Source organism: Drosophila santomea, chromosome 3R (genome assembly GCF_016746245.2).
Source record: "Drosophila santomea strain STO CAGO 1482 chromosome 3R, Prin_Dsan_1.1, whole genome shotgun sequence".
NCBI lineage: Eukaryota > Metazoa > Arthropoda > Insecta > Diptera > Drosophilidae > Drosophila > Drosophila santomea.
Genome location: NC_053019.2, coordinates 9,450,403 through 9,471,873, shown reverse-complemented (window position 1 = coordinate 9,471,873; position 21,471 = coordinate 9,450,403). Strand labels below are relative to the sequence as shown.

General features: G+C 40.6%; 1 protein-coding gene across 3 annotated transcripts in view; it reads right to left on the bottom strand.

Moving 5' to 3' along the window:
- The window catches only part of LOC120451380, a 35,182-nt gene that overhangs the window by 2,120 nt on the left and 11,591 nt on the right, over nucleotides 1–21,471 (bottom strand). Inside the window, exons 2-4 of one of the 3 annotated variants that reach the window (XM_039635036.2) lie at nucleotides 15,367–15,428; nucleotides 542–1,489; nucleotides 185–489 (exon numbers count right to left, since the gene is read on the bottom strand). In XM_039635036.2, coding sequence (XP_039490970.1) covers nucleotides 185–489; nucleotides 542–1,424 — 1,188 coding nt within the window. In that variant the 5' untranslated portion in view covers nucleotides 1,425–1,489; nucleotides 15,367–15,428. Of the gene's footprint in view, nucleotides 1–184; nucleotides 490–541; nucleotides 1,490–2,602; nucleotides 2,723–15,366; nucleotides 15,429–21,471 lie in introns of those variants that run through there. The other 2 variants (XM_039635038.2, XM_039635037.1) reach the window with 2 other exon arrangements.

Here is a 21,471-nt window from a genome sequence, read left to right as displayed (position 1 = left end):
GATTGGAAGAAAGGTGGAAGAAAAAAGTCCACAGATAAACATAAATGGTTAGTCATGCGATTACTTGACTTTAAATACAAAACCACTTCAGTTTAATCTCGTAATTTATAGATAGATTCCTGTGTGAACCAATTGGTAGCTATGCTCCACTCATGCAGGATTGGGGTCAGCAGGAAACACTCACCCGCAGTGTATCGCAAATGTCCTGGGCGATCTTCTCCTTGCTGCAGAGCACCGCATGGCAGCGAAGCTCGTGCTTCAGCTTCCTGCCCTCGTGGCGGTAGATCCAGCAGAAGACGCGCGGATAGTTCTTCGGTGCACAGCAGTAGGTGATCCTGTGGGCCCAGTACTCGGTGAGTCCATGCTGCCGGGTGGTGGCCTTCAAGCCAGAGGCGCACACCTTCAGGCGCATGATCACGTCCGGCTTGGAGTGCTGCGTGTAGTTGCGCCACAGCGTGTTTAGCTGCTTCTCCACACAACCCTCACCTGCTAAGGATGCAACATTAGTATGGATCCACTTGAGCTTAGATATGCTACTCACCCTTCGCCCAGCCGGTCAACACGTTGCCCAGGTAGGAGACCTTGAACTCCGGATCGGGTGTGCTGATATCCACGCTGTGTGTGCGCCTCCAGAGTTTGCCCAAACTCCGGGTGAGTGTGCGATACGCCTTGGAGGTGAGCTGATCGTTCTGGTCATAGCCCCCAGTGCGACCCACATGCTCCTGCCGGCTGCCGTAGAGCAGATCCCGCGAGTCCGTGGTCAGGGTAATGACGTTCGTGACCCTCACGGTGTCATCCTCGCCGGCCACATCGCCGTCCTCCTTGGACACCCGCTTGAATCGCTCCAGATAGGGACCCGCGCGACCACGCCTCCCGCTGTAGGTGTTGAACTTGCCGCCCTCGGATCCGGAGGCCAGACGCTTCTGCTCCTGCTTCTCGAACTTCTTGGCATTGTAGGTATTGCCCAGCAATCTGGCCAAGCTGTTGCTCTTCACGAACTTGTACTGGCGCGGTGGCGTTCCAATTGGCACCGGCGGCAGGGGAGCTGGAGTTGTTGCCGGCGGAGTATCCTTGCTGCCCGCCTCCTGGCTCTCCTGTGACTTGCTCTGACTCAGCTTCTTGCTGCTGCTGCTCCCGAAATGGAAGAGGGTGCGGCGCTCCTTGGCTTTCTTCAGGGTGTTGCTGTTTGGTTCGTTGTTTGGTGTCGCTGCTGTGCATGTTGCTGCTGCTGCGGGTGCTGCAGCTGCAGTTGTTGCTGCTGCGGCTGTTGCTGCTGCTACTTTGGTGTTGATCACCGCCTGACTCACGCTGCCCAAATCCTCGTAATCGTTGTTATTGTTGTGCGTGGCCACTATAAAGTCCACCTCATCGCAACCCGCGGTATCGTGCTCCATGGGGGATTTGTTCCCGTTGCTGGCTGCCATTTTTGGGGCTGTGCTGCTGAAGTACCCAATCAATATTCGTTGCAGAAGAGCATGTTACGGAAGATCTGCAAGTGAAATAAGGAGATGAGTTAATAAATTTATTTATTACTCAGCGCAAATAAGGGTGAAATCGGTCATTAACAACTAAATTAGCCAATAATTCCATTTCAGATGTATGTCCAGCGAAATTAGTCAACTAAATTAGCAATCAAACAATAAAACCCAAATGTTGTTGTTTGAAAAGCTATGTTTCAGCTGTCAAAAATTGTTTTGTATTGAGTTGTTCGGCAGCAATGATTCAATTATGACATATATGTTTTTCATATTTTATGACAAATTGTTGTTATATGCGAATGATTTACGAATAACTCATACGACGCTTATAAATTCCAATCCATTTCCATTTATTAGAACTTGAGCGTGCCAATCCTTTGTTGAATTCTCCGAAATTAACACACTTTTGTTTTCGCAGATATGAATGGGTGTTAGGGAGGTAAATCCCAAATGTAAGCCACACTTTCACCCATCATCGGTTATAATTCGCACTTCCAACTCGCAACATTACCACCAATTCACACCCGATTTCGAGTGAATTTTTCCGCAACTGCGGCCAAAAAGTGTCAACTGGCTAATAAATTACCCCATGATTAACACTTGGCAGCAGCAGCTGTAAAGTGTTTTTTCCTCTTGGTCTCAGTCTCGTGTTGTGTTTTCGCACAGCTTACAATATGCAAATGTTTACGGTATCAGGTATTATAATTACTATTTTTTGTAGCACTGTTTCTGTTTCTGTTTCTGTTTTTGTTTTCATTTTCCCCCCTTGTTTTTCTAGAGGAAAAACGCCACCACACGGGCCCTCTGTTTTCTGTTTTCCGTTTCGCAGTTAACATTTTCACATTATTTAGATGGCGAATTGTTTGCTAAAAAAAAACGCCACTTGAAGATGCAACTATCAAGAGTCATTAAGTACGTGTATTAAACGGCTGAAAAGCACTTAAACCTGGCAATAATTATGGGGCGACAGAGTACATTCTCCATTCGCTTTACCTGGCTGTATTTAGTCGCTGTGAGAAGCGAGAAGCGTAATTAAAACACAATAAAGTTGGGCAAACACCACCGTTTCCTCGCCCCAATCCGATCGAACTGAACCCAATTTGCCAGCCTAATCACTCACGTACCTGTCCGATTAGAGCTCCGATTAGTGGCCCTGGTGAGCTAACCTAGCTCACCCAGCTCACCTAGCTAACCTAACTAAAAGGTAACCTTTAAGATCCATCACTTTCGAGTTGCTTGGTCTAATCGCGTCGAGGTGTTTTGGCCAACTAACTGCAAGCGAGTTCTGGCTGTAATCTAATCTAAGCTGTGGCTATTTTGCGGTTCTGATTTTTATGGCCAACCATATAGCTGCAGACAGTCGTGCTCGTGATTTAGAATTATAAATATTAAACTGCTCTGCGGAATGGAATTTATGGTAATTTACGGCCAAGTGGCTGGCAATTCTCGCAGGCGCAGCGAATTCATACGAAGTTGCTGTTCAGCTGATACTCCAGTATTCAGTACATTCAGTATTCAATATCCCATACTCAATATTCAATAAGCTCGGACCAAAGGCAATTGGTCAGGTCTGTGGGGCCATATCATTAGCTTTGTGTTTTTCTATGCAATGACCTTGGCTGTCTGCAGGTGTCTTTGGTCTTTGGTCTTCGGTCTTTGGGCGGGCAGTCAATAAAATCGCTGGCTTTCACTTTTTCCCTCGACCGCCCCATTCCACCCATTACGTTTGCCTATGTTCATGCAAATGTCAACCGAAGAGCCATTCATACATGTAGTTGGGAACGATGGTGAGAAAGCCCAGTAGTCATCGCCATACACCCCCTACCATAGCCTATCCATCATCTAGCTGCCGCCTATCTGAAGTGATCCCTTGGGGCAATGACATCTCCGACTCCGTCTCCGTTTTCTCCGCCTCTTGTAAGACAGCGGCCAAAGAAAGCGCGCTGAATTTGTAAGAAAAGGTAAATACACAACAAAAAATACAATAAAAAATATTTAAAATCGAAAAAGAAGAGAAAAACAAAACGAAGTAATTGTTTTGCACCGGCCCAGCTCGGCCCTGCCCCACCCATTATCATTTGTGCCTCCGCCTCTGGACTTTTGAATGGTCTTTCCCCTTTGTCCATAATTGCAATACTACAGGTCTCGAATTGTGCGTGAGCGCGCATTTTAAACACCCAACTCACATTAAATGAAATACGAAAATTATAAGAAAAGCACACTTTGTGTGCCTTCACTTGGCAAAAAAAAAAAACAAAATAAAGGAAAAAGACTTGGCAAAAGTGAACACAATCATGCAAAAAGCGTAATGAGGAAGTGCGGCCATGTGGACAGTTTCAGTTTGGTGCGCAAAATATTAACACCCAACTAAGGAAACCAGGAGCGGTTCAAGGCACCCGCGGGCAAGTCTTTTGGACGGGGGAGAAATTTAGCCACTTCCTCTTTTAGCCATGTGATTAGTGGCAACGAAGAACTTTTTGCCAGCTCAATAAATACGTGTATTTAACGACATGAAAGTGACACTGTAATTTGCTGCGATCATTAATAACAAAATAGGAAAAAAAAAGAAAAATAGCTGACTTTTACTTAATATGACAATATGCGCGTGTATTTCCGCTACTCTTCCCTTGGTAACAACATCTGTTGGCTTTTTGATTGATCATCGTATCTTATAATTAGGTAAACGCTTTTAATTTATTTATTTGATATTTCTATTTCGGTTTCTCCGACTTCTTTTGTCCAGTTTTGAATGCAAACAATGGCTGGCGCAGAAACTGCTTGGTCATTTATCAAAATTTATTTTTAACCATTTTGTATTTGTTTTTTCTTGGCTGTTAACAGCTAAATTTGCGTTCGTTTCCCAAAGCCGAGAACTGGGATTCGGTGTTTCCCAGGCAGCTTAAAATGCAAAAGCCGCAGAGAACCACATCAAAGTTATTTGTTTGGCGACCAAACACTTAAAAGTGCTCAATAGGCCAAGTCGCAGAGTTGAGCAGAAAATGCAATTTATTATTGCCGACGAGGGCCCGCAGATACATAGGTACAGTAAAGACCCCTGAAGCCATATCATTTCTTCTTGTAACATTAAAAACAAATTGGTTCCACCCAACGATTTTGCATCGTAGCACAACTTGTAGCAATAGGTTTATAGGAACCATGCTTAACTATTTTTTTTGCACACTGGTTTTTTCTATTAGAAGCTCCACTGTAATCGCATAGCTTTGTTCGGGGCTCAGGTGCACCGATTGGTTGTTGTTGGCGGCTTGTCTAGCATAAACTGTGTCAACTGCGAGTTTGAAAAGTTGATTCTAATGTTTACTTAGTGTGGGCCCCACTCGCACATAAATATCAATTTAGCCATGCTCCTCTGTGTGTGGTTTTCCAACCTGTGCGCCCCCCCTCCGCTTTTCCCCTTTTCCCCTCCTCCAATGTCAGGTTAAATAAATCGCAAATTCTGAATTCTTTGCCGAGATCTCTCGTTTTTGGAGTCTCGGCTCAGGCACCCAAGAATGTCTCAAAATAAACGAATAAAATGCGAAAAAAAAGTGGCTCGCAACTAAATTAAACAGTTTCGCAATTCGCATTCGTCAGATGTATGTGTTATTTTATCATTTTCGCTTATTTTTTTTGGGCATGTGTGTCATGTGCGGTTGTCGCCTAACTTTTGGCAATGCTGGAGGAGATTGGGGGTTGGGGGCTAAATCCGGAGGAGTCATATAGAGAGTAAGTTGAAGGAAGCCTTTCGGTACGTGCGAACGCATCGGAATGCATTTAATTGAACAAATGAATAAACTATAATGTATGGCATAAATTTGTGCAGTATTGTATTCCCTCGATAATTGATTGGCAGCACACACCTCAGAATCAGACAAAACCGGGCTTAAGCCAGCATCTACATTGGCATTCTAGCGGGCATATGGCCAATGAAGATGGCTTAGAAATCAAGAGTGAAAAATGCAATCTATGCAGCGAGTGTATCAGTTTCAGCATTTACAAGAACCAGTACATTCATACGATAAAACTTAATGAGTTTCAGTACTATAGCTTGAAGATATTATCATAAAATATACGGGTTTGCAAATGTTTTTCCAAGAATCTTCTACTCACATAATGCCACCATATCAAACATCTAACCCGATTACATATCCATCCCCATAACCTTCCTGCGAAACTCACTTTGGAAACGATTAAAAATTCAGTTCTCATCTCAGAGTGAAACAAAGGAACAAATGACATTGACTTTTGTTTGCCTTTTCTTTATTTAACTTTACTTTTTTTCGGCCCCTCACTTGGCGATAAAGAAACAAATTCCCTCGAATTCGGTACTAAAGCTTGCGCATCTTGGGCGGCAATTAATAGTGTAAAAACCCCCACAATTTGTTTTAATTCCGCTTATAGACAGATAATAAAGTAAATTGTGCAAAATGATACTGCGTTGAAAAATATGTGTTTGGAGTCGAATGCCAGAAGTTCGTGAGATTTACGAGAGTATGTTTCGGTTTAATGGGGTCGGTCTACGGGTAGCAGGGATCCCGACTTTAATGGGGGGCTCAAAAGTTGAACCAACACAATATGTTGCTGCTGTATTTGGCTTTTTTTTTTTTTGATTTTTTTTTTGTTTTTTACTTTTGTAGTTGGGCTAATTGAGTTGAAGTAGCCGCAGCAGGTTTTTGTTTTACAAATTATATATTTTGTATATGCCTGCGTAATTCTTCTCTTCTCTTTCGTTTTGTATTGAAATTTCTTGCTGCTTTTGAAAGTGAATGCCTTGACATCGTTTTGTAATTTATTTTCGCTCTTTTGTTCAATGAAACGCTGTTCAAAATACCAAACTGCACTCCGCATGTCTTCGCCCAAATCTCAACTATAATATATTCATATTTGCTTGGTAGAATGCGAAAAACACAAACCTTTTAGGGAGACAAACAATGGAGCTTTGCAAGAATTAACTGCCTAAGACTTGGCAAATATTTATGCACACAAAAGTTATTTAATTAAAGTGCCCCGCGGCAATATCGTGTGTTTTGCGTCTTTGGGGTGAAAGTTAAGCTCTTCTGATATGTTTTTTTTGCTAATTACCGCGGATATATCCATAGTTTGTTATCTGATAAACAGAGAAGTGCGCAACAGTTCCCATATCAATTTCCGACTTTGACGTAGGATTATAGCCAAACATTCAGACATTGGCAGCCCGTTCCCGAGACAATGGCACATTTGAAGGCGTGCCAAGATGTCTGGGCAAAAAGAAAAAAAAAAACCATGTAAACTGTTTGTCATCATAAACACCCCCCACCAACACATTGAAAGCCTTTAGTGTAGGCTCGAAAATTTATTAGCGCCCAGAAAAATACCATATAAGCGGGTTAATTGGGCAATGGCAAAATGCAAAACATGCTAAACATGCAAAATGATGCCTAATGTGTGTTTTGTATGCGTTTGCACAACTGCAACGCCAACAACAATGCCAATTGCATGCGGCAGCAGCAACAACAACAGCCGTGCAACATTTCCAAGTTTCCTCCTTCTTGGCAAAAATTGCAACAATTCAGTTTGGCAATCACTGCAGCTCACAAGACCACCTGCCATCCGAAAAAAACTAAGAAATACAACATTCTCAGAGTTAAGTACCTGTGGATAATGCTAACAAAACGAGGCCTTAATTGAGTATTAAGTATTTATAATAATAACAATTTCAATAACAACGTAAATATGTTAACTGACAAACATAAAGTAACATAATATTATTATTTCTAGCTTCATAATACTTAATATCGTGATAAATAACTAACGATGTAAACACTACAGTTTTGAAGTCATTCAATGAACCTACAGTTTTGGAATCCTCTTTTCAACTTGAATGCTTGAAATTTGGGCTGCACTGCATTATTAATTGATTTTCGACTTTATTTCGTAGTTTGATTTGATTTTTATGCTGGCTTTGTTTGCCAGCTTCATTTGCTGTTTTTAATTAAAGTTTTCAGTCTTATCTTATACTTTGGTGGCTGGGACATGAGTGGATCCAGAGAGCCCGAGGCGGTAAAAGTTGGCCAAGGAATTACAATTATCGGCTTATGGCGGACTTATAGACCGAATGTTTGTGAGAAAGCGTTTCCCTGGGGCAACGAAAAATCTAAAATATACATGTACGAGTATATATTGGCTATACTCAACTAATCCTCCAGTGGTTAAGCAATGTCAGTGAAGTATGTATTTTCAAACACGGAACTCTCTGGTTGTAGTCAAACTTAGTAAGCCGCTCACTGTGGCTAAACTCCTTAATATTCACAGAGAGCCACATCCCGATCGAGTCAACTATTTATTCATTCAAATCATGGCGGCGTCTAATGATGAATGCCATGAATAAAAGGCTCAAGAACGCTCGGACACGATTTTCAGCTTTATTTATCACCTCGATGCTAACAACGCAAACGTAACAAACATCGAAATACAAATTTCAACTAGATAGAGCCACAAAAAAGAAGTGCCAAAATTGTGCCTCGATTGTGTCCAAAATGAAATTATAAATATTAGGCGTTATTATCATCGAATGAACGGAGGAGCAGCTTCCCGCTTCCAATACTTCCAATTGATGAGAGTGTGCATCATCGATTAATAATAAATACAAGTCGAACAGGTAAAGCCATCACACCGCTGCGAAGCAAAAAATTGATTAAATCGAATTTGTTATTCTAACAGAATCCATTAAAAAGTTAACGATTACATGGGACAGGTTGGGCTGGTTATCCTCCCCATTGAGCGGAAAGTGAAAATTAATCGCGATGGCATATATCGTATATAAATATCCACAATCCAGGGTGCGGAGCTTCCCAATGGAGGAGGCATTCGGATTGGGATTGGAATGGGAATGGTCAGTTTGTTGGGTAAACAACATTTTTGCGCCATTAGAGAAGGAGTCACTTTACAATTCTGTGATCGAATGGCAAAGGTATGGCGACGTTAGCGAATTGTTTGTTGGCCTGAAGATGACTTCATGTCTGGCCCAAAGGGTTGGCATCATTACTATTATTGTTTTAGCATGGCTATAATGTGCTTGACATGTTTGTGAATTAATGAGGACTTAGGTGCGGAATTCCGGCATAAGAAACTTGAGTTCCCACTCGCGTGTAAATATTGTAGTAGCAAAGTCAATTGGTTTGTTATTAGCACAAAAAAAACCTTGGTCATGGTAACAATAATCCCTTGTTTGTGTTGATTTTTATTTGGCTATAAACTATAATAGGGGAAAATTTTCCCAAAACAAAGTGTGCGGTAATAAACAGCCAGCAAATATCTATAGATAAAACGTGATTTAGCACACTATCTGGCAATTAGAATGGTTACTATGTACTAATTTCGCAAAAACACTAATAGTACACTATCTGCTCGTAAATTAAATGCAAGAATTGAGTGCGATGTGGAAAATTTCTGATTTGCTCACAGGTTTGCCACGCAAATTGCTTGGTAATAAAACGAAAAACATTTTAGTAGTCACAAAAATGTAGCAAATTATTTATCTTAGCTGTTACTAATTAGTAGGAGAAAAATCAAAACAAGGGTACATTTATCCATTAGCCCAAAGTTTATTAAAACAGATCTATTGAGTGTTAAACGGCAAATACTCTATAATTTCAACAAAGACGTTGAGATAACATATGCATGTGTTATTACAATCTAAATTCAAGATCTGAAACCACAAAAAACCCGACAAATTCCCCCGACAGCATTCATTGTATATTCTTGTAATTTTTGGATACTTCTCACCCAACAGCAATTGTGCGATCGACAAGTACAAATGAATGAATTATCCATAGGTGTTTTGCGGTGACACCCTTAACAGAGAAGTGAGTGTCTGACGCCGAAGTGATCGAGGTGATTGTGCAAAATGATAATTTGGCCGGCCAATGCCAATTCTTGGCGGCTATTGACTATTTACTCGCTTCTTTATCGACGGGCCCATTCGACGTTTTATTCGCGAAAAGGTTTATTTTGTCAAGCAATTAACGGGCATTTGTTGAATTTCGTGTGAAAATTTTCCACTAAAATTCCGACACAGTATCGTATTTTTTTGTTGGGGGAGGGGGGAGGTCCGTATTGGCCAACTGAAAGAGCAAGAGTCAAATTCTTGGCCAAGATAAGCGGGCAGGGCTTAGTCATACTGCCAAATTGCAGGCACACATGCAGGGAAAGGCCACTCAGCCACCGAGCTCACCAATGGCTCACCACTGAGCCATTAAAAGCTCAGCTCGGCTTTTTGGCCAAGAGAGCCGGCCGATATCGCCCATGTCAGTTGCCGTTGACTGGCCATTAGCCAAGGCTGTAGTTTGTGTAGCTTGTGAAGTTTCTGAAGTTTCAGTTGCTACTTGCAATCGCCTTGCCTGATATTTAGAATCGGCCAACAGCAGCAGCGGCTTTAATGCCCTCTTATGGATTGCGCAGACGCCAAAAAATTGGCCAACAACAAGTTGTTTGGCGCACTGGCAAAACTATTGCCAACCCGTTTTGAAATCAATTGAATATGAGGAATAAAAATGCAGTCAAATTACTTATATCAAGTTATTCTAATAACACAATAAAATGGCTTTTAAAAATGTGTGTTCAAAAATTTAAATTCTAAGGTTATCTCTGGTTTCTTGCAGTGCCGAAGTAAATTACTTGGTCCGGTCTTGTCGGACTTTTCAGTTTTCTGAAAAAGTTTTTCCCGATCCATGTCTGGCTGGTGTACTTGTTACGTGAGAAAATTTTTGTGCAAAAAACTAGCATTTTGTTTTGGTTGTATTTTAATTTTATTTTTATTTTTTTTGGCCTGTCGAGCAGCTGCCTGAAAATTTAGCATTTGAGTAGCATTTTTTGTTTGTTGTCTCGGGCTAATAAATGCATTCCTCCGGCAAAAACCGCATGGTGACCATGCAACCGGGCTAAGAAGAAACCTTGGCTCAAAAAAAAAGGGTTCTCTTGAATAAAAAATGATTCCTTTTTACAGAATATGACAGCAGCTCGATAACCAAAATTTTAAAATTCACATTAATACTATACGATCTTTTATACAACGATTTTGAGCGATTTATGTGTTTACTTTATAAGTAAATGGCATTTTAGGACATATATTTGTTGAATATTTGCATTATTTATACAGAAATGTAAATCGATTTGCGTTGTCAAAAATTACAATTATTCTGAATAAATAAATTGTTTTTTTTTTAACATTTTATTTCAGTATGCTTTTGCATTACTCCAGCAATTTATATGCATCGCACAAAACAAATGTAGATATTTATACCTATTGAAAGCAGATTTAAAGGGTATACTACATTCTTTGAAAAGTAGTAGTAAATGTAACTGAACTAGCCTTGGGCTGGTAAATAGTCTAGAAGGGTCTTATCTCACGTACTTTCACTAAATAAGTCCTAGGTATCTGATAGTCGACTACACCGTTCTCTCTGATTTGCATCGTATTTGGCTCAAAAATTTATGATACTCCTTACTTTACCTCGTCTGCTCCGTTTGGACCTGAATTGAATTTCAATTGCCGTTCAAATTGCTTACAAATTCCACTTGCCATTCCAATTTCAATAACGAAAAATAATAAATAAAAGTGAACAAAAATAATTCGAACTCAATGCAAACAAAACAAAACAAATGCGCATGAAATTAATTCGAAGGAAAGATTGCCAAATACCAACAACAAATTATAAAGTTTATTAAAATGGATGGCACAATAAAAAGGAATTATTTTAAGTCAAGTGACTGGCTTTTGAATTATGCATTGATAAGTGACTTTTGGCACTACGCTAAAACACAATCGAGTCCATTTTATAAAGCAAATATAATCCATTGAACAATATGCAAATTATTTCACAAATTTGAAACGTGCAGCCAATATTAAAGTTTTTGTATAAGTTTTTAATAAGGCCTAATGCAAATTAATAAATTCGGTAATTGAGTGTTTAGTATTTACCCGCCAGACAGAATAATATTCTAACAAATTAAACCAACAGTGCAATATGTTTTCTATATACACCCATTGTTCAAGTACATATTTGCAATGTACTTTGTCCAATTTCCAAGAATTTAAAGCATAATCCGATAAAATTCGAATAATTTTCGTAAATATCTTGTGTTATTTTAAGGAAGGAGGTTGGGAAAATCAAACTGCTGATCTCGAAACTAAGGTATATGACTTTTAGGGCCCTGTATGCCCTATGGGCCGTGGGATATACTTAGGTAATAAGAGTTTTAAGGCCCCCATTACACGATTATCCAATTAGAAAACGAGTCTGAGGCAAGTCGAGGGTAATAAATTCGCCATTTTAGAACCCTTTTCATTTCACAAATGCGCAATTTCCCCTAGAACCGAGAAAATCACCGTGCAAAGGCAAATTAAGCTCACGCTTTATCGTAAAAAACGAAAAACAAAATAAAACAATGTGGAAAAAGTACATTTTAAGCAAGAGTAAGAATTAAGCAATGCGATAAAAATAAATGACATGCCAAAGGTTGCCGATAATAGCAAATTGTTAAGTCGTTTTGGCCATCTTAATTCAAGATTTTATATTTATAGACCCCGTTCCGGTTATTAAGCCGCCTAAATGGAGCTCCGTGACAACCGATTTGCCGTCGTTGTAATTGCATCAAATGCGATTTCGAGGCACACAAACCCACTGTGCGGTGCACACGCAACTTTTGAGTGGAAATATGTGGCTGCGATTAGGGTGGACCATCTTCCGTGTTCGGCCAATTGCAATTCGATGCATTCCACACTCCTTTGGCTGAGTAATTGTGCAGCCAGCGCAACGATAATAGCTCCAAATAAAATGGCAATAAATAATATTGAAGAATAACAGCGAGGATTATTTAAATGCATAAAAAACCAGTTAACAGGTCCTATAAAATAATCAACAGCAATAATCCGCACAGCAATTTGAACGAACATAAAAGCAGAAATCACAACTTTCGCTACTTGGGTTATAAAAAGAAATTCAGTAATTAAAAGTAAACCAAAAATCATTGGGAATTAAGTAGTTCCTTATCGATAAACTTTTAAGTACGCGTACTTACTTGGTAAGCTTTCTATTGAAGAACATTAAGATATCCAGCTTATAAATACAGGGTAATATCCAAAAATAGATAAAACTATTAAAAAGAATCTAATTGGTTTCTATTAGCTGGGTTTCTAGTTTTTAATTTAATTTAAATGGCACCTTTAATTCTTAGAAGTAATATCTTTGTATTTGGGAAATTCCCTTGTCGTGTTTTAAATTCATAAATAATTTATTAGCCTCACTTCATTGGCGGCTTCTGCCAATTCTCAAATTAATTTTTACGAATTAACACAAAACTCACGGAGCACGCGTCTTATAAAATTAAAAGAAATAAACAGCACGGGAATAACAGATAAATAAATGAACTTATCACCTGAGGCACATTGGCCACTTTTTTCCGTTTGCCATTTTTGTGGTTTGGCTAGTTTGTTGTCCAGATCAAACGAATCGCGTAGATTGGGGGATAAAGAAGTTCTTTTTATTTGTTTCTTTCTGACGCACATTTCACGAAGAATTATAGAAGTCTGCACGGTAGACGGCCTCGCCCCCTTCTAAGCGTAGTGTAATTATCAAAGATTCGTTTGGTTAATGAATTTATAATGGTTTTATTTTTATCTCGCTGGCGTATTCGATCCAGACAGGTCTGGCTCTAAGCTGAAGTTGTTTTTTTTGCTCCTGGCTCTTGGCTTTTGGCATGTGCCAAAACAATTTGCCACCTGCTGTCCGAACTTGAGCTCGTTTTCATCCCAAATCGCATTTATACTTTTACTGCAAGAATTTGCTTCCGAAACTCTCACTGTGCCCAAAACGACAGCCTGACATGTCAAATGTCCATCGAAATGACTACGTGCCGCGACCAGGTGAAAACCAAGTCCAAAAAATCTGGACAGCCATTTCCATGTCCATGTCCATGTGCGGCGACATCAAGTTGAACGCAAAAAACGCAAGTGGAAATTAGACGGAGAACAAGATAAGCTGGCAAACTTTTACTCCAGCTTCAGATTCTTTTCGAGATGAGTAAAAGTGATGCAAATTAAAAAGAGCTTATGTTCGGGGAAAGTGGAAAGTGTTTACGAGCAGCTTCAGATTTATGCTTCTAAAGTTCTCAAAACCCTTTTAAAATCAACAACTTGATCATATAATGAAGTAATAATTCCGCGAACCACAGCAGCAACGAGTTTTATTGATTTATTACGCCATATTTTGTCATTCGATATTCATTCATTTCATTGCTAAGGTTGTTTACCAATTCGAATTTGCATATGAGTGAAAAGGCATTCGAAATTGTCAATAAATTGGTGGGCTTGGCAAACCGAATTGTTTATTATTTATTGTTAGCTCAAGTTCAAAGTTCATATGGCTTGTTGAAACTGATGTAAATTGGATTTTAATTCATTTCCATTTTTGTTAATCCGATTTTTCAAAATAAGACGATTAGAAAAGCCAGCTTAGATGTTGTAAAATAGGAAACATTCAATTAGAAGTTAGTAGAGATAGATCAAACATGGAAATCTTGCAATTAAAGGCTATTGCAAATAAGTTACTTAATTCTAGCGGATGTTATTTATCAGATATTCGTACATTGCCAAGCCGAAAATGACGCAAATTTATGATCTAAACAAATTATACTCATTGCATGTGAGCAATTGTTAGTCGCCGATCGTTTCCGTTGACAAATTCACATTGTTAAAGCCCAATCACGAAACAATGAAATCCGCGGACTTATCGACTGCAGGCAGCCGCGCATGAAGTCCAAAAAACACAAATTTATTTGATTTAATAAAGTCACAAATTTGCATTCGTATCTGCGCTATGCCAGCAACTCTTTAACCGCAGTTGATGGGCACAAACAGTATCGATCAGTTCGAGTTCAGCAAAAACAAGAGCAAAGTCCAGCAGGTAAAGATACAGATACAGATACAGATCGTTGATCTCCAGCGACCTCAATTCATGTGCGTGGATTTGCAATCGATACGGCAGAAAAACGTTGAGATGGGGCAACGTTGAGATACAGCAAAAAATAAAGAGGTAAGCGGCTAAAAGGGCCAACTTCTTTAAATGGGTTTCGCGGTGCAATTAAGACGCACACAAGCACCAACGATTCTGCGCCAAAAGACAGTCAAGATTCAAGACCAGTAAACCAAAAACCGGCAGTCAGCAACGGTCAGTCAGCCCGGCAAATTAGCATTTAACTGCCACTCAACAGTTAGGCTCGAATCCGCCGGCTCCATATGCGAATGCGAGTATGACTAGCGGCAATTAGAACTGAACTGAGGCTAGCTCTAGTCAGCAGGTGCATTTTCCTACAGACTACAGGCTACCTAGTGGTGGAATACAAGATAAGAGGTGCTAAGATGAAGGATACAACAGCTTTAATGCCACATAAAATACCTAGTTTATAGTTTCTTATTAAATAAGCCAGAAACTATGTGGTGCAGTTCTAGTTTCTTACATTTATGTATTTATATATACATATATGTATATGTATATTTAAACACAGTGCATACCCTGCAACGCAGTCTGCAATGCCTAACGGTCACTAAATTGTAGTACGTCAAGAGTTACGTAAGACACTCTGTAGTATGAGTAATTGACCCATATTTAAGGTTCTCAATGCGAGCAGTGAGCCGTGCGAAAGTTTGCGTGCCTCCAGCTTTAATGGCACCCGAGTTATGAATAGTGTGTTCGAACCACTTAGCTGCACTCGAGTGGGGTATGTGGACTAAACTGCAACATGTGTAAGCCATGGGTGATCCACACTTGCTGTTGGAGCCTCTCCCCCAATCCCATTGAGTGTTCGGAATTTGATATGAAAATATATGTTTATGGCTTATGTTTATGGCACATACCTGAAAATATCCACACAAATGTTGAAGAGCTTTTTTAGGTGTGTTCCGCGGAATGGGGCCTCCTGCAAGAGATGAACGAGAGAAATGATTTGAGCGAAAGAAATATTTGGGGAAAACACAAAAGATATATCAATTTGGAAATGCGAAGATCAAAAGTGTTTTTCACACGCCTCGTGAAATGAGATAATTTGACGGCAGCTTTCACATCGAGGGGCTTGGTAATCCCCCCCGCAGTGCAATTATAGAGCGATTTATTGAAAATGAAAATAAACACTCTCGTCCAGACACACAAATCGAAATCAAATCAAATCAAATCAAATCAAATCAAAACGCGAAGCGATTCAAGTTGAGTTGAGTTGAGTCGAAATCAAAACTTGCACAACGGGTGGAAAACAAAGCAAAACAAAGGCCAATCAAGTGCAATCAAGAGGCAACTTCAAGCTGCAGTTCCTCCACTGGGAACCCACCAGATGCGTCACATAGCCGCAGTTCGAGATACAAGATGCAGAGATACTGCGATACTGCGATACTGCGATACTAAGATACAATATACTGAGAGATACTTTATGTAGGCTGTTGTGTTTCGTGTGTTTCCTCTTTCCCCAGCCGCTTTGCTTTTGCTTTAGTCATGAATCAAGCAATTGTCGAGGCACTTTTATTCTGTCTTAAGCGATATTCATGCTGGCTTTTGGGGCGGGGTAATTGGCCTGGCAAAACGGGTTAACGCTGACGTTAACCCAGAAGATGAAGAAGTAGTGTGAAAAGGCGCGAATATCTCCCGGTTACAGATACAAATTGCGAGGGCCCCTCCCTGACTAATTGTTTTTGTTCTCCAGCCGATTCGGCGGCGTATCTTCTCTGGTATTTTTTGTTTGTGGTTTTTTTTCGTTTTTGGTTTTTTGTTTTGGAAAGTTCTGGTTGTGACCTTGTTTTTTGTCTTTCGGACAAGCGCCATCCAAAACTGTTGTCATTGGGTAAATAGGCGAGAAGAGAGTGCGGCTAATAAAGCATCACAATGATCACAAAAAATTCACTAGAAATGCCCGACCAAACAATGCGGCAACATGATTCCGCACTTTGCCACTGTTTCAACAGTTGTGCAAACAAACCGACGAACAACTAACCCATACCTATTACTATTTCTGTTTCTGTTTCTGTTTCTGTTTCTATTTCCATACCCATTCGTACTCCAATTCCCCGATTGCCCGATTCCCAGTTAACTTTCAACAGCGAAACCAATGCGACGGAACCGGCGACGTTGTGGTCCATTTCCATTTGGCCAAACCAAATTGATCTTTGCCACCAGAAATGTGTCACACTTCCCCGCAAGCAATTGGGTCAGATATAATGATGGCACCCCAGAATGGTAAATCAATTTGGACGTGGTATCACTAGACTTGGCATTTCCCCCCCTGCGGTGATTCGACTGTTAGGCTGGGAAATGCATGTGTCTCTGGTTTTTTCAGCAGGTTTTAAAAGTTGATTCGGGCATTAAATTTAAATTTTACAATCAATTATCATAATAGTTCACCTAGAATTTCGCCGATACCTTCATCAATCATTTTATGGCCAAGAATATTGAGTGACTGATGGTGTTTGCCTAGTCGTTTATGACCACTGAAAGGCTATGCAAAGATTGATTAAGTTTTGACCTTTAATATTCATACATTTACAAGTTATTACAAGTAAACAAATAACTTTTGAGTAATGATGGCGACTTGACCTTTCGAAATCGTCACACCTGATTTTCCTTTTACGTGAAACTGAAGTAAATAATTTAATTTTTATTTATTTACTTGGGTTCGGATTCCAAACAAACAGCTTTGCAAAGTTAAAAGGAGCGTAAATTTTTACGAATTAATATCGAAATGCATTTGAGATTACTATTTAACGCTTTTATGGCACCAGATACGTTCAGCTTTACTGCTTTTCCCCTGCAATCTTTTAGCTAAAAAGTTAATGGGTTTACGCTCAAAGTTTCTGCTCCACTAGGTAGGTGTTCCAGTTTCGCACTTTCCTTGCACCCCAAGTCCCCATCGATTGCAATAAAGTATAAAGTATAAAATATCTGGCCCATAAACCAATTGCATAAACGATGAGCTCCACTTGGCGTAGGCTGTACCTGTATTCGTATTCGTACCCATTCCGAGGCAGCAACCTTCATGATTCCGATTCTGTATCTGTATCTGAATCGGTATCTGTATCTAGGCATAACTAGAGACCCAGAACCCCTGGTTCTAGCTGGCTCCAATGGGTTGGGATTGGAGTTTAGGTCGGGGGCTGCGTCGTTGATAATTTATATGTGTCGTCCAGCCCCCACAATCAAGTGGTAACCAGCATGGCCTTTGTTTTTACGGCCGGGGAGGAGTGAGTTTTATTTCCGTTCCGAGCCACGATGCCCCCACATCGTTTTCCCTTTTGGACCGCGGCGGCATCTGAGAACAATCTTACATATGTAATTGCAATTGCCGGGCCACTCACGACAGTCGAACAACCCAACCACCGAACAACCAAAGAACTGAACTACCAGGCAACCAAACCACCGAACAACCAACAACGAGTTCGACAACAAGCTGGGTTCTGCGTTTCGGGGAGGGAACATTTCTACCTTTTAATTTGTGCGGCTTGCAACGAGAATATTTCCCTACACACAACAAAATATTAATATGGCATTGCGTGGCATCACAATACAGAATACCCATCTGAACCTGATAGGGTAATAAAGAAGACAACTTTTCAGTGGCTTTGTGTCGTGATCGCCACACTCAAAATCAAGACCCAACCCATTTTTCTCTCTCTGTAAGCCGATGTTGTGGTTTCTCCCCTTGGCTGCTTCATTTTAATGTTGTGTAAAGTTCTAAGACCCCGACAATTGCAACGGAAGTGCGTTCATTATTTTTAATGATTTTATTTAGTGGCTCCGCCGCCTGGCTGCTCTACCTTTTTGCATTTGAATGCCATTGGACAGGACTTCTAGGCATTTGCACGCCGAACTCTCGCCGCACCTTATCCTGATCTTGGGCTAAGGAATGTCTGTCTGACTGGCTGGCTGGCTGGCTGGCTGGCTGAGCTTGTTGTGCCCCAGCAGACCGAGACAAGTAATTAGTGGCATTGGTGGATGCGGCGATCGGGAATCAGGGATCGGGGATTGGGCAGGAGGCATAAACAAGTCAAGAGCTCGTCGATTCCCACTGTCCATAAAGATTAGGTATTTATGACCGCACCGACTTCCGTCCGTCGAATTGTGAGGGTGGCTCTGTAATATCTTAATGGCATACAAAACCTTAGACATACGAGTATCTCGCTACCTGCTCTCAGATTTCTAGACAAAAGATAGTCTCTTCTAGGTGTGTGAACCCTCCTTCGATTCCTCACCACTCCTCACTATCTCTACATCTGTCTCGGACTTACAGTCTGAGCAGCTTTAATTGCATCTTACCACAATTAGCGAGAGCAGGGCTAATTTTAATAATTGAATGGAAAACAACTGAAAGTCAGAAGGGCGAATGGGGTTCGGCCACAATTGACATTCACATGGGCACTGTCAGTCAACTTTGACCACAGAATTAAGCGGCAGAATGAGAACAACAAGCTGATTTCTTAATACCCTTACTCATTTTACAGCTCATAATACACCGAGTAAGAGATTGCAGTCACTTTTCTGATGATTCAGTTTCCAAAACAAACTGAAACTGATATTTTGTTAAAGGGTATTGCAATAAGTGACCCTATTTTAATGTTTATTGTCAGTACTTGCTTTTTTCCTAGCTAACACTTGACTTTAAGGCAGCTAATCAAAAGGTTTTCAGAACACGTAAATGGATCATTTAGACTAACGATGCCAACATCATAATTAATTGCAATTATCCGCAATAGAACCAGTTTGATTAACCGTGCAATGATGATTAGATCAGACTGTTGTGAACAGATTCTTCAAAATTCTGGATGCACTTTTTCAATGCTCTGTAAAAGCTAGTTTCTTTTACAAGATTGTCACAAAGTGACCAACAAAAATTGATTGTTTAATATATATTTGTTGGATCTGTAAATACCTTGAGTTCTATTGTTAGAGCTATTATTCAGTTCACAAGACTCATGCGCTTGGAAGTCGATCACCTGCATACCCTTTGTGTGAGTGCAGCCAGAGGTGAGTGCTGGGTTCAATGTGAGGGGGCACCGAACGCCCCTGACTGACAAGTGATCAGCAAACATGAGAGGGGAGGTGGGGAGGGGGATTATTCGAGGGGCTTGGAAGAAGGGGAGGTGGGGCTGTTGCACCTGAGACAATTATAAACACAAACACAAACAAAGCACGAGTGCAGCCACAAAAGGGCGAGCACAAAACGTTGCATGACACGCCAGTGGCAGCGACTGCGGCAACAATCGACATCAATTGTTGCATGTGATTTGCAAGTTTTCTATTTTGACGTTTTCCGATCCGTGGATGATGGAGACTCGAGTTGCAGAGGGGGGCTGACTGCTACCGGGGGAGGGGGAGTTCGATTTACATATTACTGAAATCGGCATAAAAGGCAACAAAGGGAGTGAGGCAAAGCCAAAGCCGGACAAACGTCATTCAAGAGTCGACATCGTCGTCTTCATTTGAATCAATTAAACCAGTTTGGGTCTACGACTGTGGGACTGTACATACATACATATGTACATATGTATTCACGGCTGGGTGTGTTTGTCAGTCGTAGCCGTACTCATTAGGTATTCATCTGCCTCCACTGATGCTGCACTTGATTGATCATTCGCCGGGGCCAGGCCGCGCCCCAAAGTTGGGTAAAAAATTCCATGAATTCGATTATAAGAAATCAAATTCTCATAGACCTTATTGGATGGATGGACAACCGCCCTTTTTTCCAGGGCATTAAAAAACCAACATCAAAGGTGCGAAAGACCGACCGCACGGGGAAAACCTGTCCCATGCACATGCATCTCCACATCTCTCTCTATCGGCTTTTCAGTATTTTAGTTTTCAGTTTTCGTTTTCCATCCGATCGAAGAATGCAAGTTTTTTGTTTCCAAATCCAAATCCCCGCAGCCATCGTGTTAATTTTCGGCATCTGAAAACTGGTTTCCTAGATTATAGAACTCCTCCGCCGTCTGGGCACCAGAAACAACTGGTATTTATAATGTTTTAACGCTTAGTTAGGAAACAAAACCAAAAAAAAAGAACTAAGAGTGGGGGAAAAGCAAACGTTAAGTTTAAGCCGTATTTAGGAATTTTTATGGAATGTTTCCATTGTCCATGTTCTAAGACGCCTCATCTGTTGTCTGCCCCTTTGCTTTTTCATTCCAACAAAGAGTCGGACTTCATCGATTCCATTTTTTATGATGTTTTATTAGCATCGAGACAATCAATTTCCCAGCACTCAAACACACCCAGATGAATCATTAAAGAACTAAAACTAATAGCCCCCCCATATATCATCCAGCGATCATATATCAGTGGAAAGCAAGAGCCAAGTCTCTGATTTATGCGCAATTTCATATGCCACTGCATACTTAATGAGTGATAACTGAGAAAAACAACACCGAACCAGACTTCCCGCACAGAAGAAAGATTATTTTCCCCCATGCTAATATTCAGTAATAGCTGACTTTTTCTGCATTTCAGTTAGTCTATGCTTGCGCAACAATTATGTGGAAATTGCCAGAGGAAAACAGAACACACTGCACCCGCAGATATGTAGATACAGATACGGATACAGATACAAACAGATCGTAGTCACCTGTTTTCCAAATACATCTCCATGTGGAATGTATCAATCGAATGAGCAGCAGATTAGGTTCTTCAAGTGCAAGTAAGACGATGCAACTTTGGGATAGATAATACTTTACTATCGAACTGTTAATACTCATCTTGCAATAAGTTAAAGATTGTACAACCCTTTGTAACCATTCCAGATGAAAACCACGCAAAGTGCAAGTAGGTGGCGCCCATTGAGGAACTTTGGCGACGACAACCAGCAACAACTGGATCAACAACATAGCCACTAAAAACACAATGGGAATACTAAGGCAATGTGCAGTAATAAGCAATAAATGGAAATAAAGGTCAAGTTTAAGTGGCGGCGATGACGAGAGAGGCAAAAAGCT